We start from the raw sequence: 21,480 nt of genomic DNA on the forward strand, positions 1-21,480 counted from the left end.
CCAACTAGTACGTAAATGTGTTTGCGTGCTTAGAGCAGCAGACGACACCCGTTACCTAGCAATAACCGTGCCTGTAGCCTAACGTGATAGCTATATTCCCGTCGGCGAGATTTTTTTTCCCAGCGCGGTAAAGGCCATCATTTGCATACCTCGCTTCTCATTGGCTGGGGTCCGTATACATAAGATTCATTGCAATATCAACTAGCAGCTGATGCATTGAATCGTTCATCACATACCACATTTCACAAGGCCACTTTGCTACACTCAAAAAAGAAAACAGTCTAGCAGCAGAATGTACAATGGTACGCGTTTGAGTATATAGTTAATTTATTTGTCGGTGTCTTATGCCACGGGTGTAGAGGGTCTGTGGTTATGTATCGCACAACTCTGTTGCTGTAAATTGAAAGAAGTTAAATCAAACCGGAACAGTTTGAAGATGATACAAAAAAAAGCACCATATGATATAAACGTAAGACAATTTCTGTGTTCAATAACTATAATCCACAGTGGCAGTGGTACTACTAACATGCATGAATAAATACTAGGCCTAGATTTCGTAGTATATTATCTGAAAACCGTGCCAAAGGGTCATAATAAACCGTTTCAAAGGGTCATGAATTTGAAATTCAAATCAATGTCTATGCTCAGAATTAAGAGTCTATCAGTTTAAAGATTAAAAGCATCCCAAGTTAATAGTCAACCAGAAACGGTCAAGCTGTCCAATGTTTTTAAACAGTTTTGAAGCAATCAAACGCCTGGTACTTATCTGCGTACATTGCCATCGCAGTACTCTGTACAGCAAGTTCCACCATCACTTCGAAGCTTCACCCTCGTCAATACTAACTAATTCGATATATTGGCTTTTCAGTTTTGGATCATCAACCTAAGTAATCATTACCTTCAAAGAAGGACAGTCATCTACAATGAGACGTGTACACTCACAGTCCATGGTCGCAGTATTGTTTTACGAACTTATGGATGTGAATGTACACAAACAAGTCCGCGCAAAAGCAAAGAAAAAACATTTTAACAAATTTTTTAACAACGTTGTCTCAACACAGTGGCCAGTTCATACAGTACGTGTATGCGAATCACGATCCACTGCTTGCACGTGTATGTTCATGTACATACACACACGCATAGCGTAAGCAAGAACTTCCCAGCATCAACAGTGCAAGACTGCAGCCAATGAGAAGCGAGGTATGCAAATGATGGCCTTTACCGCGCTGGGAAAAAAAATCTCGCTTCCCGTCGAGCAGCATTAGGCTCTGTTCCATGGAGAATTCCGTGGTTGCACTGAACTAAACATTTCCCCACATTTCCCATTTCTACATTCACTTATAGCATGTAGTAATAACGTTAGGCCATATGAGACAAAGCTTCCCCTAGAGCTGTATTAATAAGTAAGATTATGTAGGAAGCCTGCCTTCATTCAAGAGAATAAGGTTGAACGTTAGCATATTAGCAGTATTTCGTAGGCCTGAAGTACCAGTACCTTCTTATGCCGTTAGTTCCCATCAGTGGCGTAGCTAGGATTTTTTGAGTGGGGGGGGGGCCATGGGGGGCTGTTCTTTCTTGTGGGGGGGGGGGCGGAGGTTACTATCTAAGCGGAGCGCCACCTTGGTTGGCGCGGAGCGTACAGAGAAAATTTGAGATTTCAGCACCCCCCAGATCGCAGGAGATGGCACCTGTGAGGCAAAATAGCAACCAAAAAGATGTGCAACTTTGGTGACAGAAATGCAAAAAAAGTTTTTTCTCTTTCATGCTGACTGGCCTTGCCAACTCAGCCAGACTTTTAACTTGAGGGAAGTTGGCATCATTTGTCGTTTCAAGGTGTCAAGGCCTTTCTCCCAACTCAAACCCCTGTGGGCTACCGGTAGTAGGTTTGCAGGATATGCCCACATGTGGACTTAAATAGCATTAGAGGAAGGGGATGGAAGTCTATCGATGTTTCGGTAATGGTCCACATTGGTGGCTCGGTGCTAATTAGGCCATTTATTGGGTTTCTTGAGGCAGCTGTCATCAGAATCTGGGTTTTTGTGCCAATCGATGAGCGATAACATGTATTGGTATGTAAATTTCTTCTTCACACATCTAGCAACACTCTTAAACAAATGAGTGGATTTCATTCCATTGGAGTGATCGCTCGGCGCACTTCAAATTAAGAGTGAAATTTAACTCTATTGGAGTTAACCCTCACTCCTAATATGAGTGAATATAACTCTATTAGGAGTTAAGATTTACTCCAATGGAGTGGAAATTCACTCTTATACCGGAAGGTGCTCAGTGATCACTCCCATGGAGTGAAATTCACCTATGTTTTTATCAGTGCAGTACAGTGCATATCATCATAGACGTACGTACGTACTACGTACGTTCGTATATCAGACGCACTCGATACCCACACGATACGATACGGTCCTGGAGAAACAATTTCCACTCATCATTTTTTAAGGCGATACAGTAGTGAGTAGTGAACAGGCACAGCCGCATGTTTGCAGGAATTTCAGAATTCCCAATTTTTATATCTCTACCAGTAGTGGAAAATCATGTTTCGACAGTTTCGTGGGCATAAAAAGGTTGTTTTGTGGAATATTCAATGACATATCAGGGGCGGATGCAGGATTTGTGACAGGGGGGTCTGACTGGTCCAGCCGCGCCTGAACGTAAGACTATCTAAGCGAAGCGCCATCATCGGTTGGCGCGGAGCGTACAAGCAAATTTTTGGCTTTACAAACCCCCCAGATGGCCGGAAACGGCACTTCCCGAGTATTCTAAGCTGCATGTACCTAGCCTGAAAATATGGATCTCATGTCTGCAATTTCTCAATTGATGAGAAAAAAACAATCTATGAAATATGGTATTACATATCAGATGAGTTGAGATGATACAAAAATCATAATGCCTTTAGCCCCCAATCCCCTCCCGTTCCGTCACCACTGTTTGATGCAGGGCCGGATCCAGGATTTTGGAAGGGTGAGGGGTTTGCTCATGAAAAATTCGTTAGCGCATCCTAGCAGCCTACCGCTCTGTAACCTCACCGCCCAAAAAAATTCGAACACCACCGTCTGAAAATTGAGATTGTTAGGCATTTTTGGCACGTGTAGCACGCGTGCACACTATAGTTCATTCGACGGAAAAGACACACCTGGATAACTTGTGAGGATAACCGCTTTTCTGACGTCCTACATGGCGTTTAATTTAACTATTTTTTTCTCTCTCTTTTTTTTCTCTTTTTTTTTTTGGCCAAGAGCAGGGGGGGTCCGGACCCCCTGGATCCGCGCCTGCATATATTCATTTGACTCGAGGCAATATATGAATACCTGATACCTCGGCCCAGTACAAACGGAGCCAACCTTTTGATAGATTGTTGCGCTAGGTGGAAGCACTGAACATATTGTCAGCAGATATCGATATCGCGCAGCACAACAAGGTTCGTGGTGTATGGTCGCAATCGTCGCATCGACCATTGCCATGTCATGCTGTGTGACCATTCTCATGATTACTACAGATATTGTATTATTCTTCTTCTGCCAGATGCAGACGGGAAAATTGTGTAACTCTATTTCCCAAATTATTGAGAAAAAAAAAAATATTTTTTTATTTTTTTACAACATTTTTTTTTACAACATTCCCAGTGGGGGGCCAGTAGGGGGGCCAGTGGGGGGCCAGTGGGGGGGGCCAGTGGGGGGGCAGCCGATTTCATGGGGGGCCTCGGCCCCCCCAGGCCCCCCCCCGTAGCTACGCCACTGGTTCCCATGTCCGAACCGACCAATCTTTCACGAAGTCACTAACACTGTTCTCGAACTGCTACAGAGAAATATCAGTATAGTACCACCCTGGAACACATCACATGACCCTCCATACATGGTACGCGCGCACCCAATTGACATGAATCCTCCAGATTCATTTACCTCGTTGCATACATACACACACACATACACGTATACATACATACATACATTGTTGTTGCATCAGGCTAGCACGTCAGGATTGCACGTCAAAATGAACTTGGCTGTGATTGGCTATTTAATATACACACCTACCTGCATACAAAACTCGCATCCGATCGATATAATCGAGTCGTTCTTCCTGGCAAGTAACCCACCGAAGACCAGATCGGGGAATAGGAAACCTCCAGTGAGACAAGTGACGATCCTTTGGAGGATCACACAGTTCCGATGCAAGGGGACTGGGGTTAGAAGCGGATCAGTCGTTCAGTAGTTTGGTTTTCGTGCCCAGGTTCTTTCCTGTGCGACTTTTTCTTAAAAAGTATCCTTATGAGGAAACGCGGCCGAGCACTAGTACAATAGTAGTATTAGTAATATTCAAAATCGTAGTCCTTAGACCCTTCGGGCTCTGTCATTGATTCCGCCATGTTTCACTTTTCGGTGTTCCAAATACTTTTCAATACAGCTCTTCTTATCTTCAAAAATTTCTAACCATATGAGTGAAAATGAGTCGGGCGTCCGTCGCTGAGGGTGACGTAGATATACTTAAGGTTTAGGTAGTGGACTTTGTAAGTTTGACCATTCCAAATCATGTGGATCAAGTCAAACTGAGCGTTACTTCTGAATATGTTACTCCTCGGAGTTCTTTGAGCACCTCTGCAGCCATTAATGACGTCATATAGGTTACTGACACGGATGAAGGTCTGTTTTGGTCGAAATTTTCCGTACTGCCTTCGCAGACGAACTCGTGCCAAATCTCGCCAAAATGTATTGTTGCGTTCGGTTTCTTGCGCAACATACACGTGCTTCCTTCGAAATTCATCCCATGAATGCATTTTTAGTCCATCGGGCAGGCTCGATATCGTTCACTGTCGTTGCACATATTAAATTCCAAGTTTTGAGCTAATTTTTTTTCCGGTGTACGGTTTTCATATGGTAAGTAGTATTCTAGATTGTGTAAAAGTAAGTTGGCCTAACGTTTCGATCCTCGCAGCATCTTCTTCAAAGGCTAAATTACAAGTATTCTAGATGAAAAATTTTCTATACAATTAAAAAATCATTTCTATATGTTTGTTGACATTGCAAACTCTGTAGGCTGTAGAATAGCTTATGAGTTAGCTAAAACCACTGAACCATTGAAAAACGACTACAAAAACCACACTGGAAAGATCATGGAAAATGGCGTAGGAATTCAGGTACCTTTCCATTCTAGCCGGATCTTCTCCAAAGGCTAAATAACAAGTATTCTACATGTATCATTTTCGTTAGGAATTAAAATGTCCTTGTGTCATATCGTTTGTTATATGCTTGTTGATATTGCAACTTCTATAGGCTCATTCAGTGGCGTATCCAGGATTTTCCAATAGGGGGGGGGGCGCTGTCACGAACGACTTTATTCATTGTACGTGTATTCAGTATATGCTGGTCAGGGTGACATAAGAATTGTTAAAAGTAGAATAGCTTATGAGTTATCAGGTGCGTATCCAGGGGGGGGGGGCGTTGGGGGCGCGCGCCCCCCGGGTAAGGAAAAGAGGAGAGAAAAAAGAGAAGAAAAAAGGGAAAAGGAGGGGAAAAAAGAAAAGGAGGAAAGGAAGGAAGGGAAAAGAAAAAGAAAAAAGAGAGAAAAAGGAGAAAAGGAGGGAGTAGAAAATAGCCAAGACCTCGGGAAGAGAAAGAGGAACAGTCATAGTTAAAGCGCTGATCCCTATTATATACACATGGTAGCCAGTGACAGATCGAGGATTACGGAGGGGGTTTGCGCCTCACCCTACCCCTTACACCGACAACTCCATTTTTGACGTTTCCATTTTTCCTCTCTCACTAATGTATCTATATAAATACTATATATGGTCTATCATAACGCGTGTGTGTGTATGGACCCCTTAAACAATTGTACAATTGTGCCCTATGGAACCAACTGTGGCTGGTCTTGAACTCGACCGAGTCGTCGGGGAACATGACGCATTTCGGGAAGGGGGCGACCGCCCCCCCCGAGCAAATTTTCTTTATGACATCGCTAGTAATTTCAAAATATACAATCCTTAGATGCAACTTACAAGGCCTGGGAAGTGTCATTTCCAGCGATCTGGGAGGCATTTTCGGCCAAAATTTTTATTGAACGCTTCGCGCCAACACATGGTGGCGCTTCGCTTAGATAGTTTGCCTACAGGCTTCGCCCCTCTCTTGGCAATTACTCGCTACACGCCTGTTCGAATTTGTAAAGCAAAGAGCAGATATAACATCATATCAGTGAGCATTGAATGCATGTTCCACGATGAACAGCCTCAAAAACTGTCTTTGTGTGTAGTCAAAGGTGTAGGAGCCCAATTGGATTTGGGGACTGTAATGACTTGCCAGAAAAAAAGCCAAAATTTTTCGCGCGCTTTGCGCGCGTTCAACATATCGATGCCAATATCATATAAGCAAGCATGGGTCATTACATTGCATGGCATCGTTTACCATACGGTCCCCAAAAGTTGCACAGTATACCGCCGGATGCTAATGTAAACAACCAAATGTCTTATGTAGATGGAGAAAAACCATACAGATCCATTTATGTCAAAACTCTCTTTTACAGTAGTAATGTCGGCCAAGCTTACAACTTTATTTTAATTACCAAGGAGATCATTTTAAAGCTATTCATTGCTATTTATTTTTCTTTCATATAGGTGCCCGAAAAAAAATGGTTGCGGGGGGGGGGGGGGTTGCAGCCCCCACCTCCTACGGGACCTACGCCTATGTGTGTAGTGTTCGGTTCGATATACCTGATATCGGAAATATCTGCTATTTTTCATTTCCTTCAACCAAGTTTTATAATAGCCATTATAAGAGGTTTTAATATTTGTACATCAATAAATTAACTGTGTCGGAATTTTCGACAATTTCCTCACCAACATTCTTCATCATACTTTCCTCTACTCGTGCAATTTTGACCTGTCTGTTAGGGGTTCCAGGAGGTTTTTCTATATTGGTTGTCCATAGATTGAATTTTGTGCAACATTATGGGTATGTTTAAAAGTGATGTTATTCACGAGAAATGTGAATTTTCAAATTCTCAACAAATAATGGGCTTAAAACCTTGAAAAGTGGGGCTTTCGGATATTGTGGCCCGTGACGTAGAATTACCTACAAAAGCAATGATCCATAGGACATGCGATGAGGTCGAACATGATGTGTGACTGGTGACAATCTTCAAAAAGGTTATGGATGGAAAAAAACTTTTGGGAAATACTTGATTCTCAGGCAAAAGTGCAAATCTGGTTGGTCAATTTCAAGCCCGAGAAGTGCCATTTCCGGTGATCTGGGGGGGGGGGGGTATCAAAACCAGAAATTTTCTTGTACGCTCCGCGCCAACCGATGGTGGCGCTCCGCTTAGATAGTAATTCGCGCCCCCCGGGTTAGAAAATCCTGGATACGCGCCTGGTTATATACAACAACTGAATCATAAAAGCATACAAAAACCACACTGGAAATATGCGCTTTCGTACACGCTAAGAACGATGTAGCAAAAATTGCCCAACATTGAAGAATATAATTACTAGAAATTGGGGAAACATAGCACGTGAAACTTTTTTAGCATTTTTTGCTTAACTGTGTTTAGCACAGGTTTTTCCTAAACTTTTGGGTAACATTTTTCTTAAAAATTGGGCAAAACTTGAGTTGCTAAACTATGGGCAATGTCACATTTACCCAATATTTATGAAAATTTTTACCAAAAAGTTTAGGAAAAACCTGTGCTAAACACAGTTCAGCAAAAAGTGCTAATAATTCTTACGTGCTATGTTTCCCCAATTTCTAGCACTATTATATTCTCCAATGTTGGTCACTTTTTGCTACAGTTGATTTTTAGATTATACAGCAATTACAAACATGCAAATCAAATCACAGAATGGACCAAAGTAAGTTTCTGATTCGCAAACTGCTTTATTTTTCACTTTCTCTTAAGCAACATTTTGCAATTTATACAATTTCTCTTGCAGTTACTTATTCTTTTGTTTTTTTATCTTGTGATATAAGTTTTAAGTGTATCTGCACATATATAATACGAATACATAAACATTCCCCAAAAGAATTTATCACTTGGGTTTAAATTGAACAAGCAAAAATGTGATACCAAAAAATTAAAAATTGTTATCATTCACTGTAAAATGTAGCCTGTAAATTTTGTAGAGTTTGCAAGTAAACCAGGCCTGAAATCTTTGACTAACATGGCAAGAGTTTGATGATGTTAATGAAATTCCTTTTCATAGTGGGGTCATCCTTTTCACTACTCTATTTAATTGAAAAATGTAATATAAACCCTAATATCGTTGTTGTTGTTATTATTATAACTGTTTGTTTTTCAGGAGGTGGTAGATGTTAAGTGACAGTTTTAACAAACATATCTAACAATTAAGTTTTCATTGCAATGCTAGGTCAGGAAAATCTCAGGGCCTGGAACACAATACATGGAGGGCTTTTGAAATTGAGCTATATATATCCAAATGCTTCTTGACTTTGCAATCCCTGCATGTGCAGGCAGAGTACCTAAGTTTTTATAGCCTCTGCTGATGTCAACTTATGATATACTTCATACCTCATATTAAGTATCTATGCCTAAATAAAGAATTCATCAAAATAACAGGTTTATCAATACCACTCTATCTGAGGACTTCAAAAAACCCAACAACAATATGATTTCACACGATACTAATTAAGAAACCAATCAATTAAACAACAATGTTGACCAACAAAACCCACCATATTCCTGATGGTCAGAGACTTGAATCATTCATGTAGTTGGACTAATAAATCATTATATGGTAATTACATGTTATGTTGATCAAACTTACAATGTATAACCCATGAAATATCTTTATGCTGACTGTCGATCAAGCTAATTAATTGTAATTAACTATCATACTATTTGTGATGTCAAACTAGTCAGTCATGTAGCTTACATAATAAATCAGTACCAACATGGCAATGGTAACCAAACCAATCAGTCATAAACAATGATACATAATATCACAATCAAGCTATTCAATCATAATCAACTGCTATATTAATAATACTATTCAGGTAAACAATTCAATCTTAACCATCAAACTAGTCAAGTCATGTTGAATGAAAGTGATAAACTAACATAATACTCATGAAAAGCGAACTTAATCATTCCAGCAAACAAAGTCCATTATAGAACTTACAACAGAAAAGTTACAAACCAACACAGTAGAACAGGGTTATCAATGCAGGCAGTTACACGTATAGCAGCTGGTGGTATAATACTTTACATTGAGTTGTAATAGGCACGGAAAGCCTTCACAGAGCTTATTTCCTTTGTGATAGCTGTGTTCAACTCATAAATAATGCTTTGCAGAAATTGCCATGATGCCTCACAGTCAGGCTGATACTCAATATCGAACACAAAGTGCATCTTGAAGCATCTGTCAATGGCTTTCAACAGTGAGGTTGCAGGTAGAGCCTTTCTCTCAATCAGCACAAAAAATTGACGAGACTTCTGCTTTAAGTCCCAAAGAACTACAGTAAATGGCTGTGGATGTACCGTTTCATCTATATCTCCACAAAAGGACTTGATGTTTGTCACGTTCTGTAATGATAAAGGATGTATAAACCATTCACATAAATGCTGACTGAAAGTGAGACACAGCTGACCAACAGACAGACAGACAACAGACTAATGGCAGATATAATGATGGAAAAAGTGTAGGCCAATAATTTATTTCACGATAACCATAATAAAGTTTTGTTATTAGCATAAATGAATGCATATCAGACAAATGGCTTACTGAAACTTTCAACTGAGTAGACATCACTGTAATGAAAAACATTGACAATACTAAACATTTTGTGACACCAAAATTCATGATATCCCCTGTTGACCGATGATACCATCAAAGATATGAAAAAGCTTGTGATACCTTGAAGTATCAATATCTACTAACTGTGTCATAACAAATAATGCTACAAATATTGTGAATAAATCTTGGTTTAACAGCATTTTGTGGCATATCACAAGTGTAGCTTCACATGGTCATAGGGTGCCAGCAGATTTGCATAAATATCCAGCCTACATCATCTATGAACTGAATGAATATTCAATACTTACAGATCGGATGTCTATGAATGCCTTTACACCGGCAGAAACTGACATAGATCCTCTGCCCTTCTTTCTCTTGTGCCGACTCTGAAATACATATGGCAGAGCAAAAAATCCAAGTTCCTCTTCTGTCACTGTCAAAACGCAGAAAATAAAAATGTACATATAGACTGTTATACGAACTTGCAGGATTTTATAAATAGTTGCATAAACCCCTCATGAGTGCACTGCCCTTAATCATGGGTTGCCATTTCCATTTTACTGCAGGGATGGGATGCCCAAATTTTTAGGGGTGAAAAATATATGCTAAAACATAAGTCAAAGGCAGTTGATTAAGGGAATTGCTCAATGTGTGTGTCTCCTGTGTGTGTCATATGAACCTTGAATTTACCAAGGTTTTACAATTGGTAATATAGACAATTACATCCTTCTTTTCACACACAAACACACACATACTTCATACTATTAGTCAAAAGCTGTTTGTCTAAATTTTTCTCCTTTGGTAACATTACACAAAACTTTTTTACTGGTTTGTGATGCTTAATCCAACTTACAAAGTGTGCAGTCCCAAGGAAGTTCTTTCATCCATCCTGGAAAGTTCTTTTCCGTATATGATAAAATGACCTTGCAGACAGCTGGCCACTTCTCATACAATTTTTCTGCTGATTCTGGTTGAAGTACTTGGAAATCTTGTTCAATCTGTATATACATTAAGATGGGAGAGTAAAGAAAACTATTCACTAAAGGAGAGCATTTGGAGAATGGAATGGGAAATAATTTGGTAAACCACTGATTGCACTGACGTAATGCTGAGGTTAGTGCAATGTCAATCACACAAAACTGGTGCATTTAATCTTTCAGCTTTGACTCAGCAAAACTGTGTATTCATCTTTTTGGAGAATACCGGTTAGTCTTATTTCAGCTTGTCACACTGCATATATCTGTAGGCCTATATCTAATCCTTCATTTACCACCCCTGTAATGATGTGCATGAAGCCTGAATGAATTTGCAAGGGCAGCCAAAATGTAAAGTATTACAATAAGACATATATTTGTCTTCCAAACTCAACCATTACCATTTGTGAATTAATAGCACAAACCTGGTATCAGGTCATCAATGCTCCAAGATGTTGGAAACATCTACAATCCTTACAAAATTGGTCAAACAGCTATTATCAAGGAATGTTCTGAGTCAATCACTGTTCAGCACAATATTCTTAAAAGTTATGTTAAAGTTGCATTCTTTCTATGCTCCAAGCACAATTAATTCAAGAGCACTGTCATTGAGACATAAGAACCCTCCCATTCTCAACAGCTGTGACTTAGGGAAACAGCTACTTCCATAAAGCATCACAAAAGATAAGCTGCAGAGGTAGAAATTAATGAACAAACCCATTCATCCTAATAGCATTTACAATATGCTGGTTTTTCAATACTTACCATGCCTGGAAGTAGTATCTTTGGATACTCCACAAGAGCTTCTTTGAAGCCTTTTGATTTGATCAGTATCTGTCTTCTCTTTGCTGTCTTTAGCATGTACTCTTCCATAGTAGCACGTGGCTGCTCATTATGTTGAAGCCACGTCTTCATCTTTTGGGTGTCCTCCTCAGACACAGAATCATCTGAAATCAGAATGCAAAAATGCATAGCGGTTTTAATTAGGTAATAATAGGGTTCTATGGTCCACCTACAACTAAATATGAGATCTGACTAAATATGAGATTTTACTAAGCTTCTAGTCTTGAGCACATACACACATGCATATACCCACGCACTGTACACACGCATACACACACACCCACACATAAGCCACTATGAATGCATATGATTCTCTTTACATTGAAACCATAAAAATAAGTTGTGATGAAACTTAATGTTAGCACCGAAATAGACAGATACTATTGGTTGAGGAAAGCATTTCTTATTGTAACACTACTTTTTGAAGACAGCAATGTGATCTGAATGTAGTGAAATTCAATGCACAAATTTTTCTTATATTAACACCCCACTACCAGGTTACTCCTATTTGCTCATCCATCCAGGCTTTTTCCAGATATTAATGGAGTGCCAAGATTCAAATCCCCAAGTCCACCTTGAACCCGTCCCCCCCCCCCATTCACATCAACATCAGGATTAAAAACTGTGTTAGTGTGAAACATTATCCTTGCAGCACGATGAATCTTTCCTTACATATCAACATGTTCACTAAAAATTGACCAGCCAATTGGGACCCCTTTCCATCTACCAAGAGAATAAAAAAAACATTTAGAAATTGTTCAACTGCCTAGTGCGGGTGAATTTTCTCATTCTCTACACTCCCTAACAGCTCCTATAACCCAAGGGGATCAAAACCTTTCATAAACCTATGGAACATCCCAAGTTTGCAGTACAATAATGCTTTCTTATCAAGGTTCTTTCTTTATTCCCCCCACCACTACCTTTCACTGGTGAGGGGCCCTTCAATTCAGTGTTGACTAAGTTACTCAAGTGTTTCACACTCACCAGTGTCTTCATCAGTATCATGATTGCCTTCTGGTGATGTTGCTTCTTCAGTAGTGCTGTATTTCTTCACTCGTTTTCTACTGTATTTAAGATGCTCTTCCAACCAACCGCTCGCTGGTCTCCCACTGGTGCCTTTAGTGTAAAATGCCTCCTGCGAAATGAAATACCACCAATTTCACAATTAATTATCCCAATCCCTTCAAAAAGTTAAACATATCTGCAATAATGTGTTTACTACAATAATGCCCTTTTTACTTGACACTGGTTATCAAATATTACTTGATGTTTTGTAAGTATGCCCACATTTGGTGCAAAATTTGAGTCTATTTGGATATTTCCTGTGGCAAATCCAGCACAGGGGGTACAATATGCACCAACAGATAGTGTCACTCTGGCTTATAAGTAGATAATAACCCCCCCCCCCCATCCACACACATCCATTGGCCTCCTCACACTAATTTTGTTCCAGTTCCGGAATGAATGCCATGTATGTATTTTAAATGACCAAGAAGAGCTTCTACACTTGCCTCTTGTAATGTAGCCAGACACTTGAAGCATACTAATAATATGATAGTAACTATAAGTAGTAAAGTAAAGTATGCAGAAACAGTGGTCATAATACTAACATAGCTTTTCAATCTGTAGGCAAACTTGACACGGAGCCCAACTTTTGGAATCAGCTCTTTCAGTGAAGTTTCATCAAGAAGTTTGAATGATTCAAGGTCTATCTCATTGTATGAAAGAAACAACAAACAAGAAAGAAAACATTATTACTTTAAAACCTATTCATATCTATGTGAATAATGTGATCAAAACAATTTGAAAAAACTACTGACCAATGTTTGAAATTGGTAACCTAGGTGGCTTTAAAAGACCAACTGAATGCAAATTAAAGAAAACATAGACCACCATTCCTGTAAATACTAACATAGCACAAGCCAACTCCTGAATAAAAAATCAAAACAAGCAAACTTGTCAGCTGTCCATTTTTCTTCCAGAGATGTGCCCCTGTCGGGCGGTTCCACCCAGCCCTAGGAATTTCCGCCTGGCAATAATTAAAAAATCCCGCCCGGCGCTTTATATCTACTTGGTGTGGGCAAATCTCTACCGTAGAGGCCTATTCCTGATAGAAAATTCAAAATTCTACTTTTAATAGTTTCTTATATTTTTCCAAAAACCAATCTTATTATCATGATAGTCATGCAAACTACAATAACAAACTTTCATAATGCATCGGTTCATATAGTTAGCCTACATAGGCCTACAATCGCCAACATACTTTGCGCGTAACCAACCTACAGCTATTGTAGTATTGTACGTGTTACTATTTGCCGCACAGCAGATCCATAACAATGAAACAGAGCAGTCTCAGTTTAATATGCAAGTTCTATTTGATTACACTATACCTATTGTACGTGCGCTGCGCTTTTGAGGGTAGATGTACAACAGCGAAACTGCTGTACATAGTAGGTTTGGATTTTGACTGATTTTGACAATTTATCAATGTAATCTAAACACTATATTTGTGCTGCTAATTAGATGGTTTAATAAAGAAATGTTTACATCAAATCGAGGAACAGACTAGGCCATACAGGATGAAAACGGATTGGGAATTGAAATACTGTAGCAACTCACAATACTTAACGGTTTTCAAATAAGTACATGATTTATTCTTAAACTTACAGATATTTCTTAAAGAACTCGAAGAACGGGTAATTGTCCTTTTCATTCACACAAAGTCGGCCTAGGTCAAATGTTATACAGGCTTGAGCTTTACAAAGTGGTCATGCATGGGACACCCCCTCCCCCAGTGGCAGCAACTTCCCAATAAGACTAGAGGAAAATAACTAAACCATAACTGAGTGGTGATATAGCATACTTGCGGTAGGCTGGGCTAAGGCCTGGTCCTATGTTGGACCTCCAGTAATCCAGCATAGCTAGCCTATTACAGGTCTCAATTGCAACCTAGGCCTAAGCAACATTTCAACTGGTAAAAACTCTGTAACTAGGCCTAGGCTAATCATGGTGTTAGGCTCACCAAATCATCACTATCACAAAGAATGAGTACGAAATGTCTGGCCAAGACTAGGCCCTTGGTGCATACTTTCGGTGGAGCGTGACCACAGTTTCTGTGTACTAGCCTAGCCCATTATCATATTCATAACATAAGACTTCACATTACATCTTAACACTAATAATACCTACTTGCTAAGCTAAAATTTAAAACGTTACTGTTACTACTTCTAGGCTAACGTATATACCTACAACAAATAGTAACGGCGACCTAGCCTCGCGTTAGGCCAACGGACGGAAGTTAAAATCGTGTATGCCGCACATGCATAATTTTACGGTTTTGGCGAAGGAAATTACAAATAACTACCTTCAAAAGTCTCTATTAGCTCATCCATTCCCCATCTGGTGAGAATTGATTTGACTTCAGGCTCTGACATGATGAATTACGGCCATAGAGCAAGTATTACAACAAATCACCGTTCGCTTTTTGGAGCTTGAGACTGCGCACAGGTACGGTATGGCGCGATTGCAGTGCAGAACAATGAAGGCCAACGAATTTGTTGCACGCAACACTCTTTGTGCTCAACTATTTGGCACAAACCCTTTGCTAAGTGCATGAAGCAACATTTTGCTTACAAACATAGTAATTGACTCTTAGGAGTTGGGCAATTTTTGCCAAAAAAATTATTACCCAACTAAATTCGCCCAACAGTTCTTAGCGTGTAGGAGTCCAGGTACGTACCTTTACAGAGTACAGGGCTATTCATTAACTCTTCCCAGCATCGGGGTGCGCTGATGCGTATGGCAAGGCGTTTTAACATTTACCTCGCAATTCGACTTAAGTCGAATACATTTCACTTAAGTGGAATTCACTTTCACTTAAGCAGAATACTATTTAACTTAAGTGGAATTCTATTTCACTTAAGTGGAATACCATTCCACTTAAGCTTAATTGTATTTTACTTAAGCTGAATTCATCAACTTGTCACTGCATTTTACTTAAGCTAAATTCTATTTCACCTAAGTGGAATTGCATTCCACTTAAGTGAAATTGTATTTCACTTAAGTGGAAATGCATTTCACTTAAGTCGAATTGTATTCTACTTGAGTCGAATTGTATTCTACTTAAGTGGAATACAATTCCACTTAAGTGGAATGTCCTGTCTATTTCACTTAAGAAGAATACAATTCCACTTAAGTGGAAATGCATTCCACTTAAATGAAATGTGATTAGATAGTCTATTTCACTTAAGTGGAATGTGATTGGCTAGTCTAATCCACTTAAGTGGAATGTGATTGGCTAGTACATTCAACGCCAAGCTTTGCCCATGCCTTTGCGCGCCATTATATACAACTCTAGAAAATATATGTTCAAAATATTCTCATCACCTTCAAAACCTCAAGAACTAATCAGAAATTAACGTTTCAATATTCGCATCCGAAAACAGAACTCTGGAAAATGTGATTTCAAAACAAGATAACGATGACGTCATATTAGGAACACAAGTGCCAGGCCAAGGCATGTACTGAATGCGCGACGATCATACTGTCACACATACACGGACATTTACACTGAGAGGACAACCAACGGCTAGAAATTTCAAGTTGTTTGGAAAACATGTTTCTAAATATGCGGTCGATATAATCTCCTAGTCATTCTTCCTGGCAAGAAACCGTCAGGTCAACGTACTTTTATACAATTCTAGATGAGTAATGTTTTTTAATAAATAAAATCCTTGTGTGTTATCGTTATCATAACCATGTGACATTTGTTAGTTAATGCAGCAACTGCTAGGCTCGCCGTGACGTCAATGCCAAAGAACTAGATGCAAGGGCGTAGGAACCGGGGGGCTGGGGGCGCCAGCCCCCCAGTGAAAAATGTGGAGGTATGTGGAAGTATCATTCCGCCCCCCGCTTCGCAAGTCAGAAAACCCCTTTTTCATTTCCAAATGAGAAAAAAATCTCATTTGGAGCACCAAATTGCATCTAAGGCCAGGTGAAAATACAAAATTAAGTTTACAAAATGGAGTGGGTATTGAAGTGTTCTGTATTGCATCAAATTGCATCTGAGGCCACCTGGAAATGCAAAAAAAAATCCAAAGGGGAGGGGGACGTCGTATTAATCGTCTTTCTAGTAATTTCCGTTGTGTGATTGTCAAGTTGCAATGCTTGATTGCTTGATTAATTGTCAAGTAGCAAACTTACCATGGGGTTAATCAATGAAATGCGCTGCCTCGGCATATTCGTATGTGCAATAACACTGATACCTTTAAATCTAAATTAAAATGTGCAATTATATAGAAATGGCCTGGCTTTTTGGAATCTTTGAAATCGATTTTAGATCTTAGTTCGGAGAGTATGTTTTTACATTTTAGGTGTGTATGCCTTCCATTTATATATATTTATTTATGTGTTCTGTTTGTTATATTTTGTATGTTTTATATGTGCAGGGATCCTCGGGAGAACACTGGTTCACCAGTGGCAGGATCCCTGGTTACGAATAATAAAAAAAAAATAATAAAAAATCATGATACGGCTGATCACACCGCTAATTATCTGTTTTGTTTCGTCAGCCGTGGTATGGTGTTACGTAGTAATAATAATGTGACAGGCACATTCAGATGTAATCTATGGCGCGAGAAAGCGGAATATATTACGTACAAATATATATATGCTGTACGAGCGAAATACATAAATGGTTAACTTCAAAAATACATTTTAAACATATTTATATATATGTTTACACATAAATATTCCCTGAAAATTATATTTATTCCTTTAAAGTATATATTTATATATTCTCCAGGCGTACATAAATTATTTTCTTTATAACTAATATGCATTCTGTACAAAAATATATATTCTCTTACAGCAAATATTCTGTAAAAAATATATATTCTCTAACACAAATTTTTAATTTTCTGAGGCCATTTTATATTTATTCTCTAATAGAAAAATATATATTATCTTACAATAAATATTCTGTAAAGATATATATACTAACACAAAAATTATATTTTTCTATGCCAAGAATATATTTATTCTCTAAGAGAAAAAAATATATTCTCTAAGAGAAAAAATATATTCTCTAAGAGAAAAAATATATATATTCTCTAAAAAAATATATACATTCGAGTGAAAATGCGCCCTGCACCACTGACGTAACAGTTTACCTGCCTTGGAGATTTTAATAGGCACTCGCGGTAGATCGCAGGAAATTTAAGCTGTGCAAGTGACTTTCCCACGTTCGTTTCCTTTGCAAGGCATGGCAAATTGCTTACGTAAGACACCGGCTAAAGTTCCAAACTAATAACCTTGAAATGTGAAGAAGTGAGCAGTGGCCAAAATGAACGGCAGGTTTACTACAGGGCGTATTTTCAAGTGTTGAAATTCTGGTACAGAAAAAATATTTCTCTCTAACAAAATATATAAATTATGTTACAGAAATTATATATATTGCAGAATAAATTATATTCTATGCAAAAATATATTTTTATTGTGTGTACGGAAAATATATATATTCTCTAACATTCAAGCTCTATTCGGTGCGAAAAATATATTCTGTACGAAAAATATATTCTGTACGAAAAATATATATGCTATACAAAGTACGGAGCTTTGTAAGTGCCAACTGAGATGTTGGTGTTTCAGTAACTTCAGTGAACAGCTTATTCATTATATTGGCCATAAGTGTGCAAGTACAATGAACTTCCTTGCTCAGAACCGAAATGCAGTTCAAAGTTAGTGGTTTTGCGACATCACATTGCACATGATATTACGACGATACGATCGACAGCATAGCCTACTGTTTCTAGCCGGCTTAACAGGCCCATTAACATATCGTATAACCAGGGAGCTGTTAGAGTAGCAGCTCCCTGGTATAACATAGGTAACATACGTATAGCAGCAGTACTGCAATCATGGCGTCCAGATATATAGCGCGTTAGTAGGATAGTTGTGTGATGTTAACGTTAGACTACTCTTAACAGCATACTTATTACTTATATTCCACTATTTGCTCTTCTCTAACCACAGTCTTTCAATAATTTGTTGCACTTCTGCAAGGACTCTATACATCAACGGAAAGAAAGTGGATGTGAAGAAAACAGCAATAAAATGAATAAGCTGGTCACTGAAGTTACTGAACAACAAAAAATCTCAGTTGGCACTTACAGAGCACCGTACTTTGTTTAGCACATATATTTTTATTACAGAATATATATTTTGAACAAAATAGAACTTTGTTGTTAGATAAGGTTCTAACAATTTCCTACAAAGAATAAAAAATTATTTTTGTACAGACAAAAACTTTTTCTACAGAATATATATATTTTCTGTCATATAATTTATATATTTTGTTAGAGAAAGATATTTTTCGGTCACAGAATTGACATACTTTTTGAAAGGGATATATATATTTCTTTATAGAATACATTTTTATTCTCTTAGAGAATAAATATATTCTTGGCACAGAAAAAAATGTTTTTTGTGTTAGAGAATATATATTTTTGACAGAATATTTACTGTAAGAGAATATATATTTTTGCACAGAATACATATTTGTTATTATGAAAATAATTTCTGTATGCCTGGAGAATATATAAATATATAATTTAAAGGAATAAATATAATTTTCAGGGAATATATATGTGTAAACATATATATAAATATGTCTAAAATGTATTTATTTCGCAAGTACAGCATATATATATTTGTACGTAATATATTCCGCTTTCTCGCGCCATAGTAATCAGAGCCATATATAGAGATATATATGGCTCTGGGATGTAACAGAGCCGTATATTTAGATACGGCTCTGGGATGTAATTGTGAATACTGTCCTCTATAACACTGAGTTAAATGTGTTGCTGAACTTTTTGGAACTTCAACCACGAGTGTTATGGTGACAGATGCATCATTCTTGTTATTGTCGATGTACATGCCATACTTTATCTTTAGTTATCAGCCAATCCTGCAGGTCTCAGGGTAGATTTTCATGTAGATTTCATGTATGTTCAGGAAGACTGGATAAGCTAATGTAAGGAGTTTGAAGAGGGGAGTTTGTTTGGTAACAAACACATCAAGATTCACAATAAAGAACACACAGTACCACAGATGGTGTCTTAGTCTACTCTTTGAATTTTCCACCTGTTACAATAATAAACATAATAAAGAAATCCTCTAAATGTGACAACCATCGACTTATATTTAAACTGTATATTTCGATGGTGAGAACCACTATGTTACAGATATGGCTGGATAAACGATAAAGAAATTAATATGAAAAAAAAGAATAGAAAAAAGTTCCGAGTTATTTGAACGTGAAATATACAGAAAGAGTTTTAATAAATTGCATGGGCGTAGCCTTTAGGGTCAGGGTATACTGTACGTGAGCTAGGGACGGGTGTGGTGATGGCAGAGGGGCAGCTGCTTGAAAAGTGACGTGAGGTAGGACTATTTTAAATTTCTTTCCCCACTTTTCTAACTAGAGATCCAATTCGTGTTATTTCTGGATCGATCATATGCAGGTAGTCAAATGATGAACCTTTCGTTCCATATCCTCAATGAAATTTGAATCTGTGACCCTTTCTTTATGCTGAAATTTCGATGTACAATTTGCCCCCCCCCCCCAAAAAAAAATCGCCATTTATGTGGAAATTTTGTCATAAAAAGTAACAAGTTGGAGGAGCAAGTCGAAATTAAAAAAGAAAAAGCTAGTATGTTGATATAACATATCTGAAAGTGTCACGTGGCGCATGTACACTTGCAGGATCAATCTGGACGAAACTAGGATTTACATTCAAATGCTACGTCCTATACGTTGCCCAACTTGACCACTTCGCCTTCAAATATATATTTTCGCTTGTGACACTTTCCTGAATTAATATCCCCAACATTATGATACTATGGACAGGGTCCTCCTCCGGGAAGGATCGGCTGAATGGGTCAAATCCAAATGTGTTGAAACTTGAAACAAAAGATTAAAGTACACGAGCTTGCGTTCATTCAAGATCAACTCCGGAGGCGGAACATTTTATTGGACTATAGCCGTGTTCCTTCGAAAAACAGTTTAAAAGAAAGAATCCTCCACCCTTTTATAGTAGGCTACACACAATCTTAAAGGCATTGAAGACTCGCCCCAAACCGCGTGCCGCGTTCCGTTGCTTGCAAGTGAAGTTTTCTGCTTGTCGCTAAAAAATGCAGAGAGTAATGAAACGTGATACCTTGTTATCTTTAGCTGGACCTGAGATGTCCATCGCTGTATCGTGTGTACACTGTGCTGTGGGTATTGACCGCAGCTGTATGTACTTCTGACTGTACACTAGTGTCTAATTACCGAAGGTAGCAAGCTGTGTGCATATTTTCTGGTATCGATGGTGGTGTCTAACACTTCTGTTACACCTCATTCGAAAGTAGGTCAGATTACCGGCATTAGAAGTTTCTTTTTGCGCGAGTCTTCACACCCTTTAATTCATGACATGTTTCAAGGTTGCCATTTTTGTCTGTGACGCAACCGACCAAATTGCAGCCAAATCGGTTGAAAAAAAGAAGATTTGTTATTTTATGACAATTGACCCTGTTACAAGTGGGGATGTATATTTGTCGGCAAATTGGCAGTTCGTTGAAACTAAGGGTGCTTGCCTCAGCTGAAAGAAAATTAGTTAACGTGAAAAATTGTCAACATTTTTACCGGTGCGTTTTCCTATATGCAACACTGAGCAGCATGGGTTTGTTTAACACATGAAATATTGCTTGGGGAATTTAAAACTGGACCATCTATTTTTCTACGACCAAATTGAAAAGCGCCAAATTGTCATGTTTGGCGTTTAAAACGCCAAGCTGGCAATTATGGCCGGTATTAACAGGTCAAAGTGCACAGGTGCAACACAGAATTTCTATGAGGTGCACCCGTTG

At 38.5% G+C, this 21,480-nt stretch overlaps 1 protein-coding gene across 1 annotated transcript; it reads right to left on the reverse strand.

Annotated features, from left to right (window-relative positions):
- Positions 1–7,469: 7,469 nt before the first annotated feature.
- LOC139963018 (uncharacterized) lies at positions 7,470–15,086 on the reverse strand. Its single transcript, XM_071963475.1, has 7 exons — positions 14,933–15,086; positions 13,179–13,276; positions 12,553–12,703; positions 11,491–11,672; positions 10,605–10,749; positions 10,060–10,184; positions 7,470–9,540 (listed from the first exon to the last, which is right to left on the reverse strand). Exons 1-7 carry the CDS (start codon positions 15,000–15,002, stop codon positions 9,220–9,222), a joined length of 1,092 nt encoding a protein of 363 aa, XP_071819576.1. The 5' UTR covers positions 15,003–15,086; the 3' UTR covers positions 7,470–9,219.
- Positions 15,087–21,480: the final 6,394 nt, after the last annotated feature.

The sequence above is a fragment of the Apostichopus japonicus genome, chromosome 21, assembly GCF_037975245.1.
Source record: "Apostichopus japonicus isolate 1M-3 chromosome 21, ASM3797524v1, whole genome shotgun sequence".
NCBI lineage: Eukaryota > Metazoa > Echinodermata > Holothuroidea > Aspidochirotida > Stichopodidae > Apostichopus > Apostichopus japonicus.

Coding starts and splice junctions, on each gene's coding strand:
- LOC139963018 (XM_071963475.1), bottom strand. CDS start 15,002: ATGTCAGAGCCTGAAGTCAAATCAATTCTCACCAGATGGGGAATGGAT. Junction 13,277..14,932: donor GCTAATAGAGACTTTTGAAG/GTAGTTATTTGT, acceptor ACAATGAGATAG/ACCTTGAATCATTCAAACTT. Junction 12,704..13,178: donor CCTACAGATTGAAAAGCTAT/GTTAGTATTATG, acceptor TTCATTTCGCAG/GAGGCATTTTACACTAAAGG.